The sequence below is a fragment of the Cavia porcellus genome, unplaced genomic scaffold (genome assembly GCF_034190915.1).
Source record: "Cavia porcellus strain 051 isolate PalLab524CR breed Dunkin Hartley unplaced genomic scaffold, mCavPor4.1 scaffold_19, whole genome shotgun sequence".
Taxonomy (NCBI): domain Eukaryota; kingdom Metazoa; phylum Chordata; class Mammalia; order Rodentia; family Caviidae; genus Cavia; species Cavia porcellus.
This window is the reverse complement of record NW_026947502.1, coordinates 36,749,692-36,772,046: the sequence shown is the minus strand read 5'-3', so window position 1 is coordinate 36,772,046 and position 22,355 is coordinate 36,749,692. Positions and strand designations below refer to the sequence as shown.

Sequence of the window (22,355 nt, the reverse complement as noted above, 5' to 3'; positions counted from 1 at the left end):
AGCTTTCTGGGTCCAGCCTCTGCCTTAGGGAGTCCAGATCGGAACCGCCCAGTTACCGCCCGGCGAAGGGCTTGTCCTCTCAGTCCGTGAGTTGACAGATTCGATTAAAGACAAAGCTTGATCCAGACTTGTTCTCCCCTCGGGCGCCGCGCCCCACGCGCCTCCGCCAGCGGCTGCCCTGGGTCCTGTGATCCGCGGGGCGGCGGCGCTCGCAGGCCGAAGCAGGGCGCGCTCGGGAACTGGGACCCCGCTTACCGCGCCGCCGCCCCGCAGACTCCACCCTTGCCGGATCCACGACCCGAGCCCCGCGCCCCGGGGTGGGCCGTCGCCGCGTGACTGCCGGAAAGCGCGGTGCGGTGCGGTGCAGAGGGCCTGGGGACCACGCGGGACGTGAAGTTCCCCAGCCAAGCCACGCCGCAGAGCACGGCCAAGAGTGGGCGCGGCCGCGGCGCTCGGAGCTGCGGCAGCCGCCGTGACTGGCGACACGCGAGCCACACACACACACACCCGCCTGGCGCCGCCCTCGGCCTCCACGCGCTCGCTGCGGCCTTCTGCTGCCACCCAGCCGGGACGGCAAGCGAGGTAGGAAGGCGGAGGCCAGAAGGAGACCCCGGCGCGCCGGGGCGCAGGACCACAACCCCTCTCGGCCGGCTCGGACGCCCGTAGCCCCGCCCCGAACCCCGCCCTCTTTGTGCGGCGGGCGCCGTTGCCCGGGCGACAGCGCCGCCCCGCCCCGCCCCGCCCCGCCCTGCTCTCGGCTGGGTCCGCCGCCCAGCCGCAGTCCGCAGGAGCCTCAGCCGCAGCCGGCCGCGGGGCGGGGTTCCCGGGGCGTCGCAGGGAGCGAAGCTTCGCGCCTGTGCTTTCGCCCGCCCCGGCTTGTCCGTTTCCGCGTCGGTCCGCTGGCGGACCAGCTGGCCCTGGGGCCCCGAGCCCAGGCTCCTCCGCCGCCTCAGGGCTCCGCCCACCAGACCTGCCCGCCGGACCCCGCCGTTGATGACACCCAGGGGGGTTCGCCATGGAAGGAGACACCGCGGAGCCGGCGGTGAGTGGCTCGGGCTCGCGCCCCGGCACCCCTGGGGGGCGCCCTGCACACGAGCCGCCGGGGCGTCGCGGGCTCCCGGGGGGCGCCGGGCTCGGGGCGCGCGCCCCTTTGTCTGCCTGAGTTGCGGGCGCTCGGTCCGGGGCGGGGCGCAGCGACCCCGAAGTTTCCAGGGACCTCTGCGGAGGCTGTGGAGTAGTGAGCCCCCACAGCACATTTCTTTTAGTTGTTTCCTCTCCGTGGATATAAAATGAATACGTTTTTATTTTGTGTAGGAATTACTTTTGATATTCATCGTAATGAAAAAGCCGAATTCACGACATTGTTACTTGACGTGCAAGAATAATGGAAGTAATTTTAGGTATTCCAGTGGAGGTTCAACCCATGGTTGGGTTTCAGCCCATGCCCTGGTTTTATGGGGTGCGAGCATCTATTTTGGCCTTTCAGATAGTATTTTCCTTTGAATTACAGTTGAGCTCTGAAATGAGGCAAGACGTGAATATGCTGCATTCTTCCGTGTGGATTGTGAGGTGTGGTTATCTTATTTCATTAAGATCGTGACATGATGTGGACTTTATGAAGTATTGAATGATGCAGCATAACGCCCTTCTTTGAAAGATTCATTCTAACCAGGGTAAAGCCAGTGGGCTGAGTGCGTGAAATGTAAGCGGTGGCACTGTGTGTCACTTTATAGGGGCTGAAGTTAGCAAAAATTTTTGTTTCATTTAAATCAAATGAATTAAATTTGAGCTGTTGTGTATTTCTGGAGTTGAAATGAGTGTATGTACAAGATTAAGAATACTTTAATGTTAGACTGCCATTAAAATTGTGGATATGCCCCATTAAAATTGTGGTTATGCCCACAACAGATTCATTAGAAATTTGAGACACGTGAAACAAATGCTTAGGGAAAAGGAGGAAAACGGAGTGAAGTCATTTAAACCTTACTAATTACAAGAATCTAAATATTTCTCATTTGCCATAAACTTTGAAGCACTGAGTGACTTCCCCAGCTACATCCTTTTAAGCCTAAAGTGCTTTTAGGATGACTGCTTGATATACAGTATGAGATTCACAACCACTTTAGCTGCATTATAGTTGCAACTTGAAAAGTGGTCACATTTAAATAGTGAACTGCTGTTAGGTCAGCTTGTAAATAGATTCAGACGGGACACCACGAACACACTGGCTAGCCGAGTTAATCCACCAAGTAGGAACAGACTATTCTTAGTGCTTGCTATATTAAGAATTTTTACTTATATATTTTGTTTTGAGTGAATACCACTGCACATATGAGGTGCTATGTGACATTCCAGTGCATATACAAAGCCTAATGATCATATCGAGGTAATTAGTGTGTTTCTCATCTCTAACATTTATTGCTTCTTTGAGTTGAGAACATTCACAGTCCTCTAGGAGCATTTTGAAATAGACAGCTGTCATCAGTGGTTACCTTGCTGTGCTTGGAACATGAGAAGTTACTCCTCTTCGTCACCTACACTCCTATATTCACTCATTGTGCTCTCTGCTCCTTCCCTCCTGTACTTTGTATTAGAGGCTCTGGGAATCCTACCATATACTTTGATGAGAATATTCCAGTCTTTGTATTGAAAGAAACTTTTTGAATTTCATTGAAGTCCTAAATCAGTGAATTAATTATTCTTGATGATTTGAATGACTTTTTGATAATTTTGGGTCCCAAATACTTTAAACCAGCTTTTTTTCTTACACTTTTTTGTTTTTTATTTTTTCTCTTTCTTTTTGTTTAGTCTCATGCTTTGTTCTCAGGTCTAAGCTATCCATGTTAAAGGGAATTTGATGATGATAAAGTTTCAGAGTTGAAGGAAACCTGGATTAAAAAAAAGTATTTGTTAATTCTTTTTGGAAAGATAAACACACGTACAAGAGGGTAAGCATGGCTGTCACGTGTACCCAGTAAGAGGTTTTGTTTTTACCAGGGATCAAACTCACAACCTCACACTTGCCAGGCAGGTGCTTATGCTACTGAGCTAAATGCCCCAGCCCTCCTAGTAAGAGGTTTTGATTAGGTTTTTTTTTTTTTTTTTCTTTGCAGGTGACTATTAAGAATATTGAGAGAGAGCTCATTTGCCCAGCCTGCAAGGAGCTGTTCACCCACCCGCTGATTCTCCCTTGTCAACATAGCATCTGTCATAAATGTGTGAAAGAACTCCTGCTGACTCTTGATGATGCCTTTAATGATGTGGGGTCAGACAACTCTAATCAGAGCAGCCCTCGACTTCGACTTTCCTCTCCTAGCATGGATAAAATTGATAGAATTAACAGACCAGGTAGGTAGCAGAAGGACTTTGAGGTGGAGGAGCTTAGAGATACATGTTCAGTTGTAATCATGGAAGGAAAAGCTATTTTTTGTCATTTCAAATGTTAAATTTTCAGGTAAATATGGTTACACAGTGTTCCCCTTCTTTAAATGTCAAAATGAAGTCATCTTTTTACCTTTTAACATGCACTCAGAGCTTAAATACTGAACATAGATTTTGTGCTAAAGTCTTCAACTGTGCCTATAGTTTTAAGAATTTTCGAAACCCTTTGTGATATTATAAACATAAAATAATAGAATACTAGGAAAAATCCACACACACTATAGCATGAGAGTAAATACTGCAGGTTATGATGGCTAATCCTAGAAAAAACAATTTTTTAAGTAACCCTAGAAAAAGTTTTAGACAAATTATTTAATGTCATTCTTCCTGATAATTTTATATTTTTACCCATTTTAAGTCCAGTTTTAAAAATAAGGATTTTTAAGTAGGTGTGGTGGCATGCATGATTGTAATTCCAGCACTCTGGGAGGCTGAGACAGGAGGATTTCAGCTTCAAGCCCATATAGGTGATTTAGAGAGACCTAGTCTCAAATAAAAAAGGGTTGGGGATGTAGCTCACTGCAAAGGTCCTGGGTTTCATCCCCAGTCTCCCAAAAGGATTTTGAACATCATGAATCAGCAGAACTATGTAATAAGGTACACAAGTCAGTGTAATTTCATGTACAGCAAGCATATATATCTTTTATTATGTGACCAATGTTTAAATTATGTCCTGTTGAGATGATGTTACCTTTTTTTCTGTATAGCTATTATAGGATTAATATAGATCAGAACTGATTTAGTATCATTGGAGTTGCTAAAATCCTTAGTATAAAAGTCAGAAATAAAGACCAAGGTGGGTGGAAGCCCTGGGCTCATGGGAATCATGCCCCATGTGTAGAGGACAGTATGTGTGGCTAGAAGTCCAGATTTCAGAGCTTCCACTCTGCCTGCCTCCAGGGTAGGTTTTTTTTTTTTTTTGAGACATAGTCTCACCATGTAGTTCCGGCTGGCCTGGAACTCCCAGTCGTCCTGACTGAGCCTCCCAAGTGCTGGGATTACAGCTGTATACCACCACGCCCAGCTTTAACTCTGAAGTTTCAAGTTTAATTTATTTTTTGTCTAGATCATCAGCTTATTGCTTTTATAATATCAGAATAACTTCTTAATCTTGGCAATTTTTTCATAAAAGAGTCTTCTGAGTTGCATTTTTTAAAATGTCATCTTGGTTTTTTTGTTTTGGTTTTGGTTCACCATCTGATAGAGTCTTCATGGATAGTATTTATGTGCTTCAGTGCTTCATCAGAATCAATAAGAGTAATTTGTTTTAAGAATTTTACTATGTTATTTTAAAAATGTGTTTTTCTTTAAGCACTTGTCGTTAATTACATGCCAGATATTTTGCACACCATAAACATTACATGTATATACCAAGCAAAAGTTTATCAGGCAGATTGCGGGCAGATGGGGAGCTCGAGGACAGAGAGCACTGTGCTGTTTATGAGGTCATTACCGTAACGTGTTTCTCACTGCGGTTAACGAGGAGGGGAAGCAAGACCAGTCATCCTACCAGAGAGCACTTGATGTTCCCTTGGTAACTCTTTTGACTAACTGGGGATCCCTGCCTGATTGACCAAAGAAAATTTACTTTTTGTATATTAATATTCAGAGCATGCAATTAAGTGGAGTAGTATTTCCACCAATACTCACATATTTGGTCAAATCTGTTCTTTTATGTAGGCTTAATCTTCAGATTTGGCTACTTTTGTATATGATTTATACAAAGTGTAAAGAGAGCTAAGGAACAGACTTAGCGCAGTCCTCTGTAGGTGCTGAATATTTATGCAGTGACAAGCCTCTGCTACATAACTTATAAAGAGCTCGCCATAATGACTTTGTTCAATCATAGTGACTATTTTGGGGGAACAAGAGCTCTGTTCCCACTGTACATGTCACTGTCTAGGGTTAGAAATAGAATCACTGAGATGGTCACTTCCTTCTTTAGGAAGACCTATATGATGTTAGGTGATGGCCTAAAGGGAGACAGGCTGGTAAAAGAGTTTCGGAGCTTTTCTGTGAATTACAGTGACAGGAGAAAAGAACGTTTAACATTGAGGAGGGTAACTCCAAGACATGATTGTAGTCTCGTGGGTGAGGAATGTACTCGCTATCTTTAGCAGAGGTTCTGGATCAATGAATAGATGGAAAAAAAGGCATATTTTTAACTTAGCATAAGAGAAAACAAGCACAAACTTCCAAAGATTGCCCAGAAATAAAGTGGGCTGCTCAGTCGTATCAGATGCCTGTTCCCAGAAGTGTTTAAATCCAGTGTCAAATTTAGATACTGCAGGGGCCAAAAAGGTATATAACTGAAGCAAGACCCAGGCATACTGAATAGGAAAAACTTGTTTTACTTCTTTTGTGCAATAGCTGTGGTTTTTTTTTTTTTTTTCCCCTTCTTTGGTGTAATAGACAGGTATTTTCCCATTAGCTCAGCTGCTATAAAAATCAGCAGTTCATGTTGCCAGCCATCTGACTGTAGGCCTCTGTGTTGGAAGCAGCAGTATGGCTTGGGACTGTGGAGACCAGAAGTGGGCAAAGCCACTTGGCACCAGTCTTAGCGCCCTTCTCATGGGTGGGACACAGTGCCCAGCTCCCACAGCGGTAAGAGGAGAGGTTTGTGTGAGCTCAGTTTGTAGAGGTTTCAGTCTGTGGTCATTCATTCTAAGGCAGGGTGGTGTGGCAGAGGAAAAGGAGCTCATAACATGTCAGAGAGAAAGAGAGCACAGAGAGAAGGTTCGAGATGATATACCAAGGAGCAGAGAAGAGAGAGACCCAGGTGACCCCCAGTGACCCGCCTCTTCTGACCAGATCCCAGCTCCTCACATCAAGTCTCCTGTAAGACCTATAATCCCGTCACCTTCCAAAAGCACCACCTATGAGTAGGTGAGCCTTTGGGGGAACATCTGGATACATAAACCATGATAGCACTGATGGGTTTTCTGGGATCCAGTGTCTTAGATTGGTGACACAGGCACTGCACCAGTGCAGCTTTGACTCTGACTGACCCACTTTTTGACCATCAGTGTTTGCAGTCTTCATTTAAAGAATGGATTGGTGTCCACCGTATGTAAATGACATGGGAGATTTCTGCTTTGGGCGGGGAGTTGAGCAAGTGGTTCTGTCATCTTCTATACTTTTTTTTTTTTTGGTCATTTTGAGATAGGGTCTCCCTGTGTAGTTCAGGATGTCTTTGAACTCACTTTGTAACCCAAGCAGAGTTTGAAATCATGGCAATCCTCTTGCCTCAGCCTTCTGAGAGCTGGGATTACAGGTATGCACCACCATGTCTGCTGTCTGTCGTTCTCTAGATCTTCTCCAGCACTCTAGTTCTGTGCCTTACTGAATACCAGCTGCATTCATTTATTCATTAAACAAATACTTGAGTGTCCACTGGTTATTAGACATAGCTAAATACTTGAGAGTTAAGAATAAGATAGATTCGCCGTTCCCATTTTTTCTTCCCCTTTTTTGTCATGCTGGGGTTGACCTCAGGCGTAATGCGTGCAAAGCATGTGCTTTATCCCCAGGCCTGATCTGTCCTTTTTAAAAATGCATGTAATAATAGCCTAGCATTTTAGATGTTTTACTGCTGAGCTAGTCTCGGCTTCCATATCCTAGCATTGTCAAAAGCTTTGTAAGAGGTGCAGAAACATGGTCCTTCATCGAGGTCAGGTACAGCCCAAGTCAACAGGTAAAGTTAGAGCACTCAGCAGGGATGGTGCCCCGTACTTGGTAACCACTCCTAGTGTAAATGTTAGTATTACTTTTCACGTGCTCACCAGTTTTAAACTACAAACTTGTTGTCCTGTAATATGACTACCCTCCATTTAGTGTGCATTCACCTATAATTTTTTGATTAGATTTACAGATGTGTAAGTAGTACACCCTACTCCCTACTTCTTTTCTGATAAGAGATTTTTTTTTTTAAGTCAGATAGACAGGGAAGGAAACCAGGAACCCTGTTTTATAGGAATTGCAATGAGAAGGAGAGAGTTCTAAAAATTAAGTTTAATACTTCAGAAGGTAAGGCTTAATAAAGGATTATACCTGACCTGTCCACAACAGTAGCCACTAGCCATTGACAGCCATTGAGTATCTGAAATGTGAGTGGTCTGAATTAAAATGTGCTGTAAGTGTAAAATGCATTCTGAATTTTGTAGACCTTGGATAAGAAGATTATAAAATATTTATTGATTACATCTTGATATTATAGTGAGTTAAATAACATATCAAAATTAATTTTACTTGTTCCATAACTTTTTACGTGGCTATTGGAAAATTTAAAATTACTTTATACTTTTGGCTCGTGTATTTCATTTGGATAATGCTGCCTTAGTCAGTCATCATCAACAAAGATGAATTCTGAATGTTTTGCACTGCCAGCTTCATAAACACCATGTATACTGAGAAAAACACATTTTTATGGTTAATTCAATGCTAGAACTATGTGCAGGATAGAGTTACTGCTGTATCTTCTGTTAAGAAGTTGTGACTCTTGTTGGAATGAAATTCTAAACCCCGCTTTCTGTTCATTATTCACAGCTTTGTCACAGCGGAGATCTTTGGGGTGGAGAGGTAGATGCTTTGTTGCTTTTGTGGCCGCAGCCAGCATAGCGTTAGATTTAAACTAAATTATCTTGTGTATGTATGTGTAAGATTCTTTAAAAATCAGTGGTCAAGTCCGCAAACTTACGTAGAGAGTTTTAGCAGATTGGACTGATGTGACTTAAAGGTCAACAGGACTAAATTTCCAAGCAAGGGGGAACATAGATTATTAACACTTGTATTTGCTCACTGTATATTACAAGACGTTTCTAAAGAAAATGACACCTGCTCTTTTTGAGTTTTTGAAATACAGTACCTGAAAAATCCTTTACGTTTACTTAGTGGGACAAAGTTAATATTAACACATTGGGGAGGTTAAATATATATTGGAAAATATGATTAACGGTGTTGATAAATTTATACCTAATAACATAACCTTTGCTTCTTCCATGCATGTGATATTTTTGTTGTTAATGTTTTAAAGCACTTGGCATCAAAATTTTAACACAGATCTTACCCACTAGCAGATAGATAGACTTTTTGAAGTATTGAATTCTATGTGAAGAATGGACCAACTTACATTAAAATTTTATTTTTAAAAAAATTCCAGTTGACCTTTAAAGTAAAATTTGCTACTTTTTTGTAACATACTGGTGATAACCCATTCCTTCCTTCTTTAGAGAACAAAAACACCTGAGAGGTTATCTCTTTCCTGTTTTCCTCCTGTCCTTCTGTATCTCTTTAAAAATCTTACAGCCATGTCTAGAAGCCATGTGGAATTTTTTCAGTAAGCCTTTAGGGAGAATGAGGATTAAAAATGTTTTAACACTAAAAGTGTTAAAATGTAGTAATGAGAAAGAGACATAACAGTTTTCTTAAAAGAAGTTAATTTCTCACTACCTGTTTTTGATTTAGAAGGTAGCTGAGAAAGTTTTTGCAAGTTGAAGAATGCTAATACTCAAGAGTAAATGTGAAGCATAGGGACATCAGATGGTCAGAATGTGCCACCCCGTTGTCGCACACCTGATGCCCTGGAGGAGCAGTCCATCCAGAGGCCTGGTGCTAAGGGCCAGGTGCTAAGGGGGTGTCGTTTGCAGCCAGCATATAGGGGAAGATGCAGCTGCCACAGGTTTGGAACCTGTGTTAAGTTGCCTATCTTCTCTTTGTTTTGAAATACTTTATTTCTTCTTTGATATTTAAAAGGTAAAATATTAAAAGCTGACCTGTTGGGAGGATTTGCTATAAATTAATTTGGGAATATTTTAAACATTGAACCTTGAAAGCGTGCAGTCGTGAGTTCAATCTCCGGTACCAAACAAAAACAAACAAAAAAATTTTTAAAATTATGACATGCTTTTGGTTTAATTTTGTAGTTTGCTTTTTTCCTTTTGTAGTGTAGGCTGCTCTTGGATTTGCTTATGTAGCCCAGGCTGTCCTCAAACCCATGGTGACCCTCCTGGCTCAGCCTCTTGAGGGTTGGGATTACAGATGTGAGCCACCACACCTGGCTGTTTAATGTCTTTGAACTAAAGCTATGTAGGGAAAGGAACAGATTGTGGAAATTACAGTGTTTGTTTACTGTATCTTGCAAATATCAGGCCCATAAATTGGCCAGTGTGTGGGCTCTGTTTTTTCTCTGCTTTTGCAGTCTGATTAGTTTTCTGTTTCATTATGTCCTGTACTATCCAGTAAATCTTTTTATGATAATTGAAAAATTTAACCCCACACCCTACAGTGTGGTAGCCAGTATCCCCAAGTGTGGCTAGTATAACCAAAGAACCCGATCTTACGTTTTATTTAATTTTAATTTCAACAGTGATGTTAGGTAGTTGTATTAGATAGCACAGATAAAGTTGAAGATTGACTGTTACATTTTAGTTTCACTTTTTTTCATTAGATTTACTTCCCAGAATAGCCTTAAGTCAGCCTGTTTTCTTTATTTTCTAATATTTATTATTTCTTTTTATGAAAATAATGGTGGAAGACGATGAAATATGTTCTTTATCATTTATAAGAAAAATTTGAGTTTTTAAGAGCTACTCAAAAAAATCAACATATTTATTCAAATAGTGAAGTAATACTCACTTCTTTATTTAATATTTTGTTTGATTGAATAAGTCCAATGTGATGCTTTATACTTTGTTTTTAACTGTAAAAACAAGTTAACAGAGGTTTACAGAAAAAGGATGAAACATCTTTTTTGACATTTAGAGGCCAAAATTTGGGTATCACCAGTATATTTATTAAAGCACGATTTTACTATCATGCTTCAGTTTTGTTTTGTCTCATTACTTAATGGAACATACCCTTCATAAAAATCAGTTCTAGCCACGCCCTATTTTTAACATTGAGTGTTGGGATGAGCTATTCATTGTTTAAATTCCCATCTCCATATTCATGTGTGGAAGCATGCAGGTAATTGGGAATTTTCGTTTGTTTAAACTTGACCACTGCACTGTTTCACTTCCAGAATGGTTTGGCTTGTTTTGAACTAAATCGTTTTCATTGGCATGTGTTTTAAAAGTAGCTTTGCTGCTTGTTTCATGATTTGCCTGCTGTGGTATGAAACATCTTGGACTGTGTTGCATGTACTTAATATCATTACACGAATATATGTAGGGTAGGATTTTCAAATTTTAATGGACAGTTACTTTGTGTGTGTTAATGTTAAGATGTCTTTAAATGGGAGATGGTAAAGTATTCCGCATGTTTGTTGCATGAATAGCTTTTGGGACCCAATGCTATTTTAGCATGCTAAAAGACTTTTCAAGTAAGTAAAATTGTGGCTGATTGCTGAATTTTACCTTTAGTGATATCAAACCAGGAATCTTTTAAGATATTCTTTTTGAGTAATCCTATGCGAAGGTAATATTAATGTAGCTATTGTGATTTTTCCTGAATTGTGGTATGTTAAGTTTAATCATTCATTTAGTTACTAGAAGGCTGTAGCTAAAGAGGTTTGTGTTTATACTAAGGGAGTTACTTTGAGACAACCAAGATTATGTACTCTAATAATGTATTTTTAAGTGAGAGGAAAGAAGATGGTATGTATGCTCCAGTGTTAAAATGCAGTTTTGGGTTCTGTGAACCAGTGAGTAAGGAGTGTCTGCCTGGGGTTCTTGATTTGTTAAAATGAAGCTGGTAACAAATTACTTGTATGCCTTTGGATAGCATCGCTTCCTGAATTAAGTAATCTTAATGATTCTTTCTTTCAGGTCATAAGAAGATATTAAATGGTCGGTCCTTTTTAAAGTTACTAAATGCTAGGTCTATGAATGAGGTTTTCACTCTTCTGTAGATTGTACTTAACTAATGATCTTGTCTACTGAAGTTTTCCAGATAAAACAATACTACAGTGGGAAATTATTATAGAGGTTCTTAAAATTTTTTTGTTCACATATTCTTTTGAGACTGTTATAAAAGTTACAGTTCATTTAACCAGAAAATACTTATGTGAAAAATTTTGCAATTTCATAGAGTTCACGAATCTTTCTGGTGCCTGTCCATAGACCCTGTGTTAATGACCCTGGCTCTGTTATTTGTGCGCTTAACTTCCTTTTAGCTAAGGCACTTAAATACATAATTATGAATGATCCTGATCCATGTAGTATTGTATTATATACTTTATATCTGGGATAGCATGTGTTTTATAGGGGATTTACTGTAAGGCTTTTTTTTCTCTTTGATAACTAGTAATTTGAGCTTATCTTTTGTTTACTAAGGAAAAATAGTTTAGAGAAGCATTGTCAGAATACAAGTTGATAGAAATGGAAACTCCTTTGATATTTTCTTTTTGGAATATCTGTCTATATCTATACCTACCTACTTCCTACCTATCTATAGATGGATGTAAATATGTCTTTCTAAAACATGACTCCTCTTTTTAAAATCCTAATTATTTTCCTACTGATGTGACTAAATGCGTACTTACTAACTCTGCAGGCTGGAAACGCAATTCATTGACCCCTAGGACAACTATCTTTCCCTGCCCTGGCTGTGAGCATGATGTGGATCTTGGAGAACGAGGAATCAATGGTCTGTTTCGAAATTTCACTTTGGAAACTATTGTGGAGAGATACCGTCAGGCAGCTCGGGCAGCCACAGCCATCATGTGTGACGTTTGTAAGCCACCGCCTCAAGAATCCACCAAAAGTTGCCTGGACTGTAGTGCAAGCTACTGCAATGAGTGCTTCAAAATTTATCATCCTTGGGGAACTGTGAAAGCCCAACATGAGTACGTGGGCCCCACCACTAATTTTAGACCGAAGGTAAGTTGGAATATTACACTTCATGTTACAGGCTAGATTATTATGAGTCTAGAATTTGATAGGAAGAAGCAAGTACAAGAATTTAAGGCCTAGTCTTAGTAGGAGTAATTATTTAGTATGGGGGTAAAAAGCTGTAGCACAGAAGGTAAAAACTGCGTTTTGTTCTATAATAATACAGTATAATATAATACAGTAAATGAGTTTTAGAAGAGCTTTAATAGAAATCTTGTGTCTAAGATTTTCATGGCTAAAGTTGAAAAGCTTGTCTTTTAGTGATACTCATATTTACCTATAAGATTTGATTACAAAATATTTTTCTGCTATTTGTAGTTAGCTAACATTGTACTATGAATCAAGAGAAATTACAGGCTAATATTTTGAAGGTTGTGATAAAGCGATTGTAAGCATCTCAGGTGAAATTTACATTTATTTAACATTCTGGTTAATTTGTTTGGTAATGCTAGCAAGAACTTTGTGTATTGTTGTTTGCCCTGGTAAATGACTGAAAAGCAGAATTATTAGATACCTTCACTTTCTGATTTTTACTTATTTATTTATTTATTTTTGTGTTTTTTTGAGACAGGGTCTCACTGTGCAGTTCAGGCTAGCCTTGAACTCACTGTGTAGCCCGGCTAGCATTTACTGTGAGACTCACAGTAAACTTCATGCCTCAGCCTCTCAAGTGCTGGAATTACAGGCATGACCCACCACGCCTGGCTGGTTTAAAACTATAATTGATTCTTTTAAAGTTGAGAGTCTTCATTTCTAATAACTTAATAACTTAGTAAATATGAATATATAATTGCATTCTTGAACATAATTTTTAGTGAAAAAGGGAAAATCTCGAAAGTTATCTCACAACTGAACTAAGTATTTCTTACATCATATTAAGTAGCATATGACTGTAGATTAAAACAACAATAGGCACTTTCACTTTTTTTTTTGGTCTTTTTCATTTTTATCGGTACCAGGGATCGAACTCAGGACCGCCTGCTTGCAAGGCAGGTGCTTATGCTGCTGAGCTAAATTCCCAGCCCTGCACTTTCACATTTTGAATGACCCTTTTCTCAAACTGGATATAGATTCATCAAATAGATTAATCCTCTATTATGTTTTAGAGGCTCATGGTTATTGATTTTAAAAAATTTTATGACTTTCACCTGTTTCAGTGTTTCATTTAAAAGTTTAAATTCATTGTTATTCTATTATAAAGGAACTGATTATTAAATGAATTATTGTATGCTTGAGTTTTTTTGAATTAAAGATTTCATGAAATTTGCATGTAAATTGTATTTCTATACTTTGTATTTTACAAATATAATGAAAGATGGATATGAGAAAAGCAAAGAAATATGATTAGGCTACGTTGAGAAAAATAGTTTTCACCATCAAGCAGTTTGTTATTCGGTGCAGTACAGTTCTTAAAAGTAAGACTCCTTTATGTGCTAATAAGCTCTTTAATCATTTGAAGAAAGCCATACTTTTTGTTTCATATTAAGTGTAATTACTTTGAGAGTGTAAGAATTGGGACATTCTGAAAACTTAAAATCATGTCCAATTCTTTTGCTCTGAACCTGTGTATTGGGATTTAACATATCCAACTGTTCTTTATTTGCTTTAAATATCTGAAAGTTACCAAGCACTTATAATTACCTAAAATCTAGACTATTGGAATGATAAATCTTTTTGATTTCATGTATAATGAATATTTCCCTTGTTCGAAATTGAAATGATTATTTTTACTTTCGCTTTCAAACGTACCTACCATGACTGTTTGCAGAATAAAGATGCAGATGCTTAATGAAATCAGAAAACTCAGTTGTTTTTTTGCTTGTAATTAACTGGTAAAAGCTAGACCTTGGAAGCTTGCATCATAAAGTGTTCTAAGATGTAATTGATAAAAAAACCAATACCTTAGAAGCTTATATCATAAACCAATCCAAGAGTCTCATAGTGACAGGCTCCTTGTTAGATAGTTGCATCATAGATTCTCCTAGGTTGTCAGAACAAAAATATTGATTATGATCATGAATATTTGCTGCTTGGTGTGGTGAGACACCTTTCTAACTCATTAAACATCTCATTTGCGTCTTTCACTTTGTTATTATCCAGTTTAGCAGAAATAATACCTATTGTATTTAAATTAAATTTAAAAATTCAAATTGAAAACTAATTCTAATGCAGAGAACTATATTATTATATCAAATATTTTTATTTGTATACTTTTATTCATTTAAATGGTTTTAATTTTGGGGGCAGATGGTCTTTTAGTTATTATCAGGTTACTTGAAACTAAGGTTAACCATACTGTTATTCTTTATTCAACAGATTTTAATGTGCCCAGAACATGAAACAGAGAGAATAAACATGTACTGTGAATTATGTAAGAGGCCAGTTTGTCACCTCTGTAAGTTGGGTGGTAACCATGCCAACCACCGAGTCACCACTATGAGCAGTGCCTACAAAACCTTAAAGGTAGGACTTAGCCTATAGCTTTATGCCTGTAAGTTTTTAATTATAAAATTATGGTTTATAATGTGGTCTGTTTTACTGAAAGGAGTTAATAATGGAAAGTGTTTCTTAATCTTTTAAGGCTAATTTGCTAGTGTTTCTAAGGAATAGTTCTCTGGTCATGGTATGTTAAAGCCTGCACTGATAGCTCTGAGCTCTGAGGAGGGAGAAGGGGGATACCGAATACGAAAGACACACTTTGAAGGACAGTAGCTATTTTTTAAGTAACTTGATTCTTATTTCTTACCTGTAGAATGGGTGTAACCTTTTTTGTTTATTCTAATTGGGATCGTTACTATCTAAAACTGAATTATTTCATCTCTGTTGATTGTATGTAAGAGCATTTACAACTTCTGACTTTGATAATGAGTAACAAAGCAGGTAGTGGTTTCATTCTTTTTTTCATTTAAACCATATTTTAAAAATAATCCATGAATATTACCATCCTTTAAAATTATTTCTTCTATATATGTGTGTGTGTATATATATAATACAAAACCACACACATCAATGTTATAAAAATATATACACACATATGTTTTTGTCCAATATTTTAATTGTGTATATACATGCTTTTGTATTTTATATCTATGTCATGATCACTGTTTACTCTGTCTTCCTTGAATGTAGGTGAAATTGTTTTATGGTTCTTGTCTACTAATTCTTTAACCCATGTTGTTACTAGGTCAATTTTGTTTTCTTCTTATTCTTGTCCTTAATATTTCCCTGCTGATTTGCCTGCCTGGTAACTTGACTGGCTGTTAGGTGTTGTAAATTTTACCTTGTTTGGTGCTGGATGTTTTGTATTCTTACAAATATTCCCAGGTTTTCCCTGGATATGTAACTATTTGGAAATAGTTTTGGGTCTCGGAGTTCAGCTTTGTTAGGCGAACAGATCAGTAGTTAGTTCTAGGGCTAATTTGACCTGGGAGTGTAGGGAAAGCCTTTGATTACTCTTTCTGCTGCCCCGAGATGTGGGGTTTTCTATGAGTGCTGCTCCGTTGGGTCATTCTTGTCGAGGCTCTGGCCGTTACTTTGTGTGTGTTAGTTGATCAGTGTGTGGCGTGGCATATCTCTGCACTTCATTTTTGGTGTTAGGTCTTAAAATTTCTGGACTCCTCCTACTCTGGTCTCCTCTCCTAAACTGTGGGAGACCCTGGGCTCCATTTGCTTCTCTGCTGAGCCAGACCTGGGAAATCCATCTCCAGACAGTGTGCTGTGGCAGTGAGAGGCTCATCTTGTACTCCAGCTTTCAGGGATGGTCTCATCCTTGTTTTTCACTGCCCAGTCTCTTTAGAGCTGTTTTAATGTATTTTGTTAGGTGGATTCAAATGGGAGAGTAAATCCATTCTTTGTCACCATCTCATGCTTTGACAGCCTGTCCTACATAGTACTATTTATGATTAAATTTTGCCTTTTTTAGTATTTCAGTTTCTTACAGGTTTAATCTTACACTATGCATTCTTTTCTGCTGCTTGTTATAGGTCTTTGACAGTAGTATACACTTAAGCTATTGTGTTGAAAAAACAAGCCATGCTTTTCCTCTGCTCTCAAATTGTAACAGTCAACACAAAAGGCTTCTGTGACCTCAGAAAATGTGAAAGTCTCACCCCGCCAGCAAGTACGCCATCAATTCTGTAGCATACACCAGCTGTAGCTTCCAATCCCATTCATTCTGACCCTGTATACTTGGAAATAGCATCGTCTCACGAACTGAGGGCTCAGTACCCAAACACCTACCCCACTTCAGACACCATTCCAAACCGCAGGTGCTGCTGCTTTTTTTCAGTTTTGTTTTGTTTTTTAGACAGGATCTCACTTTCTAATTCAGACTAGCTTTGAGCTCACTATGTAACCCAGGCTGGCCTTGAACTCACAGTGATACTCCTGCCTCAGCCTCCCGATTGTTTTAATAACAAACATGTATCACCACGCTCCGCCCAGGTACTTTTTACTGCACAACTGTGAGTTTGACTGATTGATTGTAAGAGAGGGTTCCTACCCTCTGTAGGTTCACTTAATCTCAGTGGGTCACAGAAGCCAAGGAAACACTCATGTAACATTTATTGATTTATCATAAAAGGGTATCACAGAAGATAAAACAGGTGCATAGGGTGAGATCTGTGGGAATGAACAGGGAGCTCCCATCCCCATCTGGTTGTATCACCCTTTAGGACCTCTGTGTGCTCAGTCACCTGGGAGCTCTGCAGGTCTCTGGCTTTTAGTTATTTACTTACTTTATTTTATTTATTTTGTGATACCGGAGATCACACTTACAACCTCGCACTTGCCAGGCAGGCGCTATGCCACTGAGCTGTATGTCCCCAGCCCTATCTGCCCTTTTGGGTTTTTGTGGAGGACCACTAAGTGTTTAAGATTCTGTTTTACCTGGAAAAAGGCACCGTGGTTAGGTATTCACTGTCTCTCTTTCAGCCTGGCTACATCTCTACATGATGCCTTTCCAGAAGCTATGGACTAGAAAGGTAGACCAGAGATCTTGATTGCTGAGAATGAACAGAGAAATAGAAAAGAAATTAAAACAGAATTTGATACCAGAGAACGGGGGTCATTGCTATGACCCCCTGACCATGTGATTTAGGAGTCTTTGAAACTGGCTTATGGGAAGAATTTGGAAAGGTTGGAAGATGCTGGCCCTGGAATGCCTGGGGCTGTATTTGATGGGAGATTCTAATCAGAGCTCAGAAGACCATAATGTTGTTAGAAATGCTGCTGGTAAAGACCAGACTTGGGAGGTTTCCATTTAGAAGTAGCACTATATTGGCTGCTGGACTCCAGATGATGTGTGTTATGCTTTAGCAGAAAGTTTGTCAGCATTTTGCTCTTGTCCAGAGACTTTCTTGCCTGAGACTGATAGTAAGGGCCATGGATTAATTAATCTTGCAGAACAAATTTCAAGGCAGTCTAACATTGAGGTGATGGCATAGCTACTGTTGTGGACTTTTAGTTTGATTTATGTTGAAAATAAAGAGCCCAGCAAATTGATTCAAAACATTGTGAGTCTGGCCAGAAAAGAAGCTCCAGTAAAGTGACAGACTGCAAAGATGGAATAGAGGAAAAGTTAATTGCTGAGAAGACTAGCAAGAAAAGGCCAAGTGTTTCAGAAGAGGGCAGGAGAAAAGATGGCCTGAAGACATCACAAAAACCAACAGGACTCCAGCCTCTACAGCCTCAGAGTTGCAAAAGATGAAAGACTTTGCTTTGAGAAGATAACTCTAGAGCGCTATGTCCAGAATGTTGGCAGCCTAGAGAAGTTGTTACTCGGGATTTGGTTCATAGGCACTCAGCCTCTACAGCCAAAGGAGAAGAAAGCCTGGCTACTTCTCCAGCTGGTGCAGACCTTAGCATCATGTATGAGGTGCTAAGAATACAAAAGCTGGGGGGTCAGGATGGCTTCTACCCAGATTTCAGAAGAAGGCCCAAGAAGCCGGGCAGTGTTCCCTGAGAGGGCAGTGTGTGCAGCTGTGAGTGCAAAGCCGAGGTGCAGTGGAAACCCCAGCAGTTTGGAGAAGCCATTACTGTGGATCATCTGAGGACAATTGCAGTGATGGAGCAGAGCCACAGAGCTGGCGGAGGGAGAAGGCATGGGAGTGTAACACCAACACTGCCGTAGGAGTACAGCCACTCAAGCCCTTTGGAGCTCACATCTTGCCTCAGATGCTGCACATGGAACTACAGGACTTAACGTTTGTCTTGTTGGATTTTGGGCTTGCTTTGGTTCTTTTTCCTCCTATCCCCCAATTGTACCTTTTGGAATGGTAATTTTTATCGTGTGCTGTTGTATGTTGGAAGTGTTTAACTTTCTGTTCATTTGTATAGGAGCTCACAGCTAGAAGTTTGCGTTAAATCTCAGAGGAGACTTTGGACTCGAACTTGTCAAACTGTTAGGATTTTGGCAGGTCCTGGAGATGGACTAAATGCCTTTCACATAGAGAGAAAAGCATGCATCTCTAGAGGAAGGGACATGGGCAGAATGGCTTGTATTTAGATGTTCCCCAAAGTCTCATGCAGTCACAGATGGGACTTTTTCAGAAGTGGCTGGGTCTAGAGTGTGTGATGCTGGGATTCATGGTGCAGTGCTAAGATTAGGGGTGTGAGTGCTGTCTGCTTTAAGGGTGAGTAACGTGGATGCAATATAAAGGACAGAAAGAGGCTTGCTTTTGCTGCCTTCTACCGTGGACTGTCTCTCCTCTATGATGCCACCCTGCTTTGCAGCCAGACAGTGACACAAACTGTGAGCCAAGTAAACCTTTCCTTTTTTAACTTTGGGCGTCAGGCACTTTGTCTCAGCAACAAGAGAAGTAACTAAGAGAGGTGTTAGCAGTGGGGATGAGCAGGGAGCTCCCACCCCATTCGTCTGTGCCATCCTTGAGGACTGCTGCCACCTGGAAGTCTGCAACTCTCTGCCGTTTGGGTTTTAGTGGAGGACCACTAAGGCTTTGAAATTCTGTTTTACCTGGAAAAAGGCACTGTGGTTAGGTTTCAATATCTGCTCCTGTTTGACCGCATCTCTGGATGATGCCTTTCCATCTTTGGTGGCTGTGAATTTTCTCAGCTCTCAGGCACCACAGTTCTCATTAAAGGAGAGTTGGGTTTTGCCTCATCTTAATTTTGTTATAGTTAATGTCTGTAGCAGTTAATATTTGCTAAGCAATGTTTCCTAAGGACATTTTGCTAGCTTTGTTTTTCATTGATAATTCCCATAAATTTCTAAGGAGGTCTTAAGATGCTTCTTCTTGTGCTGGTATCTATGCTAGAATGATGGCTTTGATTTTAGACAAGTTACTAACAGCTAGGACCTTAAACAGAAAATATGAATATTCCTGTAAACGTCTCAATAAGGAAGTAACTAATAAAGTACTTGTATTTTAGGGTGTGTAATCAAAAATGTTTCATTGTATATCCTTTCTTCCAAATATTTTATTCTGAACGTTTTCAGAGGTAGAGCAGAGCTGACATCACCTTTAAAATTGTATATTCTCAGGACAAGGACCACTGGTAGTGTTCTCATAGGCTGCTTACCTAAAAGATACTTAGTTGTGATTATTGATGACTGCCTTCCTCTCTCTTTGATTGGGGACATGATTGACATAAGGACACAGTGGTTTTTAAACTTCGGTGGGCATTGGCCTCACCTAGGCACTTGGGACAGCTGCAGAGGCTGGTCATGTCCCTCAGGGGGCCTGTGCCTCTGAGTTCTCCATCAGCACTCAGGAGCTCAGAATCACACTGCTGTTTGAAACCCACTGTTCCAGAGAAAGTCTTCTGAGTAGTGTCAGAGTCTTGAGAAAGTGGCCTCAGACCCATTCTATGATTTATTTAAAACTGCTTTCCCCATTGGGTGAGGTTCCTAAGGGTAAGGGAGCTTGTCTTTTTACGTTTTTCTTTTATTGCCATTGCTTGGTGGTGGTGTCTGATACGTGTCTGTTTTTTGGAAACCTATGCACGCTTGGACATTATGATTCTTAGGTAAAATAGATCAAATCTTTTAAAATATTGCTGAGGTCTGAGGGCAGTTGAAAGGCTGGAGCTGTCTCAGATAAAGTGTAGGTGGCTGGAGTCTATCTAAGCATTAAAACTTTACCAGAAGTAAATAAAAACTTACCGGGAGTGTTTTAGGACCATATTTCTGAATCAGTTCTCTGGGTCTTATCTCTTTGAGTCATTCAACCTATTTTAGGTATTTTCTACTTCTAATTTGAACTTAAAACTAAACCTTACTAGAGCAGGGCGTGGTGGCTCACGCCTGTAATCCCAGCACTCGGGAGGCTGAGGCAGGAGGATCATTACGAGTTTGAGACCAGCCTGGGCTACAAAGTGAGCTCAAGGCCAGCCTGGACTGCAGAGTGAGACCCTGTCTCAAAAAGGCAAAAAAAAAACCCAAAACAAAAGTAAGCCTTACTTCAAATTAAATAGCCAAATTTAGCTTTTTGCTACTGTAGTTCAAACAGACTACTGCGAGCCGCACCTAGTACTTCCAGCCGCAGCCTCCCCACAGGACAGCACAGTTTGGAGCTGTCACTGGGCCTGCAGCCTGTGGGTGGTGTGGTGAGGTGTCTAGTTCAGCTGTTTAGTGTGGGATGTTTGTAGTCAGGGTTTGGCTTCCTCCTTGGTGAAGAGGTGCCGCACTGCGTGCGTCTTCTTTCTCTCACATCTCGCACTTCTTTAGCTCATCCGCCTTCAGCACCGCTCAGTCTCGGTGCTCTGCCCAGCAGGTCCTCCCTGTGTCTTCTCAGCGAGCCCTCAGGAAGCTCACTCTGATTTCTGGCGTTCTTGGGAACACAGATGGGTCTTGCAGAGCCTGCCACTTTCACGTCTGTGCACATTCTCTCCTCCTCGTACGTGGTCTGAGTGGAAAGAGGAACACAGTATGGGGAGACTCGGGTTTTCAGTTCCTAAAGCTGAGTCTGCCCCACCCTCCCCACCGCAGTCCCCACTGCAGAGCTCCGCTCCTGTGAGGCCACAGCTCTGAGAGGTCCCTGGGCTTGCCTACTCTTCTTCAGACTGCAGTCACATGCATTTGTTTTAACTCTACCCCACTGTGTTTTCAGGGCTTTTGTTTTTAGTAATATATGGGTGTGTCACACAGTATGTTTTCTGGGCCAGACTGGGGACTTCACCAAAACCCATGATAGCATTTCTGTATGAAATTGTGCAGATTTCAGAATGACTACCTTATAAATAAGGTATTCAGTAAATTCTGGAAATTGCCTATTTGATTTTCATTAATGTATATAGTTATTTTATCAGGGGAATGGCCAAGACCGCCAGCTGGCTTGTATGAGGAATATGGCGAAAGGATGAAATAGACAGAGACAGATTTAATAATGTGTGACGGGGGCTGGGAGGTCAGTGCCCGGGACAGGCAAAGTCAAAGGCCCCCAACTTGTCACTGTTTTTATTAGCCAGCGCGTGGGAGGGGTAGGAGTGATTCCAGGAACGGAACAGTCATGACCGAAGGTGGGCTCCGGAAAGAACAAAGCATTCTTGCAAGGGTGAGACAAGAGCCAGAGCCGAAACTTTTACTGCCACTACTGCATTGCTTTAAAGATCCTTGTCGTCTGCAGCAGGTCTTGTCCTGCCTGCCCTGTGAGCCCACAGCCTCAGGAGCCCTAGGGCTTCAGCTCTGAGCAGGAGGAATGGGGCATTTCCTTGTTCCAGCCTAGACTCAGTTTATCATTTGTGGTTCCCAGTACTGTTTAATGAGCCTCTAGAGTGGGAGAGGTGAGGAAGATGATGTTGGACTGCTTTTTATTGCTTTTCCTATAGCGGATGATATGAGCATAAATTATAAAGTCTGAGAAATGATGAGACTGGCCTGTGGCCTTTCCATTTACTTCGTCTTGGGAAAGAGAGTTCTGAGAGTGGTAATGGAGCAGTAAAAATCTATTCATGTACATGTGTAGAAATTTGGAATAATCTAAACATCACTGCCTTATTCTTTTCTTCCAGCCTGCTTTTAATTTTTTATCTATCCTTGGGCCTTTGTGCTTAAAGCCAGTAACTGTTTACTCAGGGTTAAGGGGGTTAATCACCAGAGCTGATTTTCCTGCCTGTCATTATGGAGGG

At 40.8% G+C, this 22,355-nt stretch overlaps 1 protein-coding gene across 1 annotated transcript in view; it reads left to right on the top strand.

Annotated features, from left to right (window-relative positions):
* Positions 1 to 751: 751 nt before the first annotated feature.
* The window catches only part of Trim36 (tripartite motif containing 36), a 38,580-nt gene continuing 16,976 nt past the window's right edge, over positions 752 to 22,355 (top strand). Inside the window, exons 1-4 of the mRNA XM_063230949.1 lie at positions 752 to 1,042; positions 3,114 to 3,348; positions 11,932 to 12,257; positions 14,586 to 14,732. Coding sequence (XP_063087019.1) covers positions 1,016 to 1,042; positions 3,114 to 3,348; positions 11,932 to 12,257; positions 14,586 to 14,732 — 735 coding nt within the window. The 5' untranslated portion in view covers positions 752 to 1,015. The remainder of the gene's footprint in view (positions 1,043 to 3,113; positions 3,349 to 11,931; positions 12,258 to 14,585; positions 14,733 to 22,355) is intronic.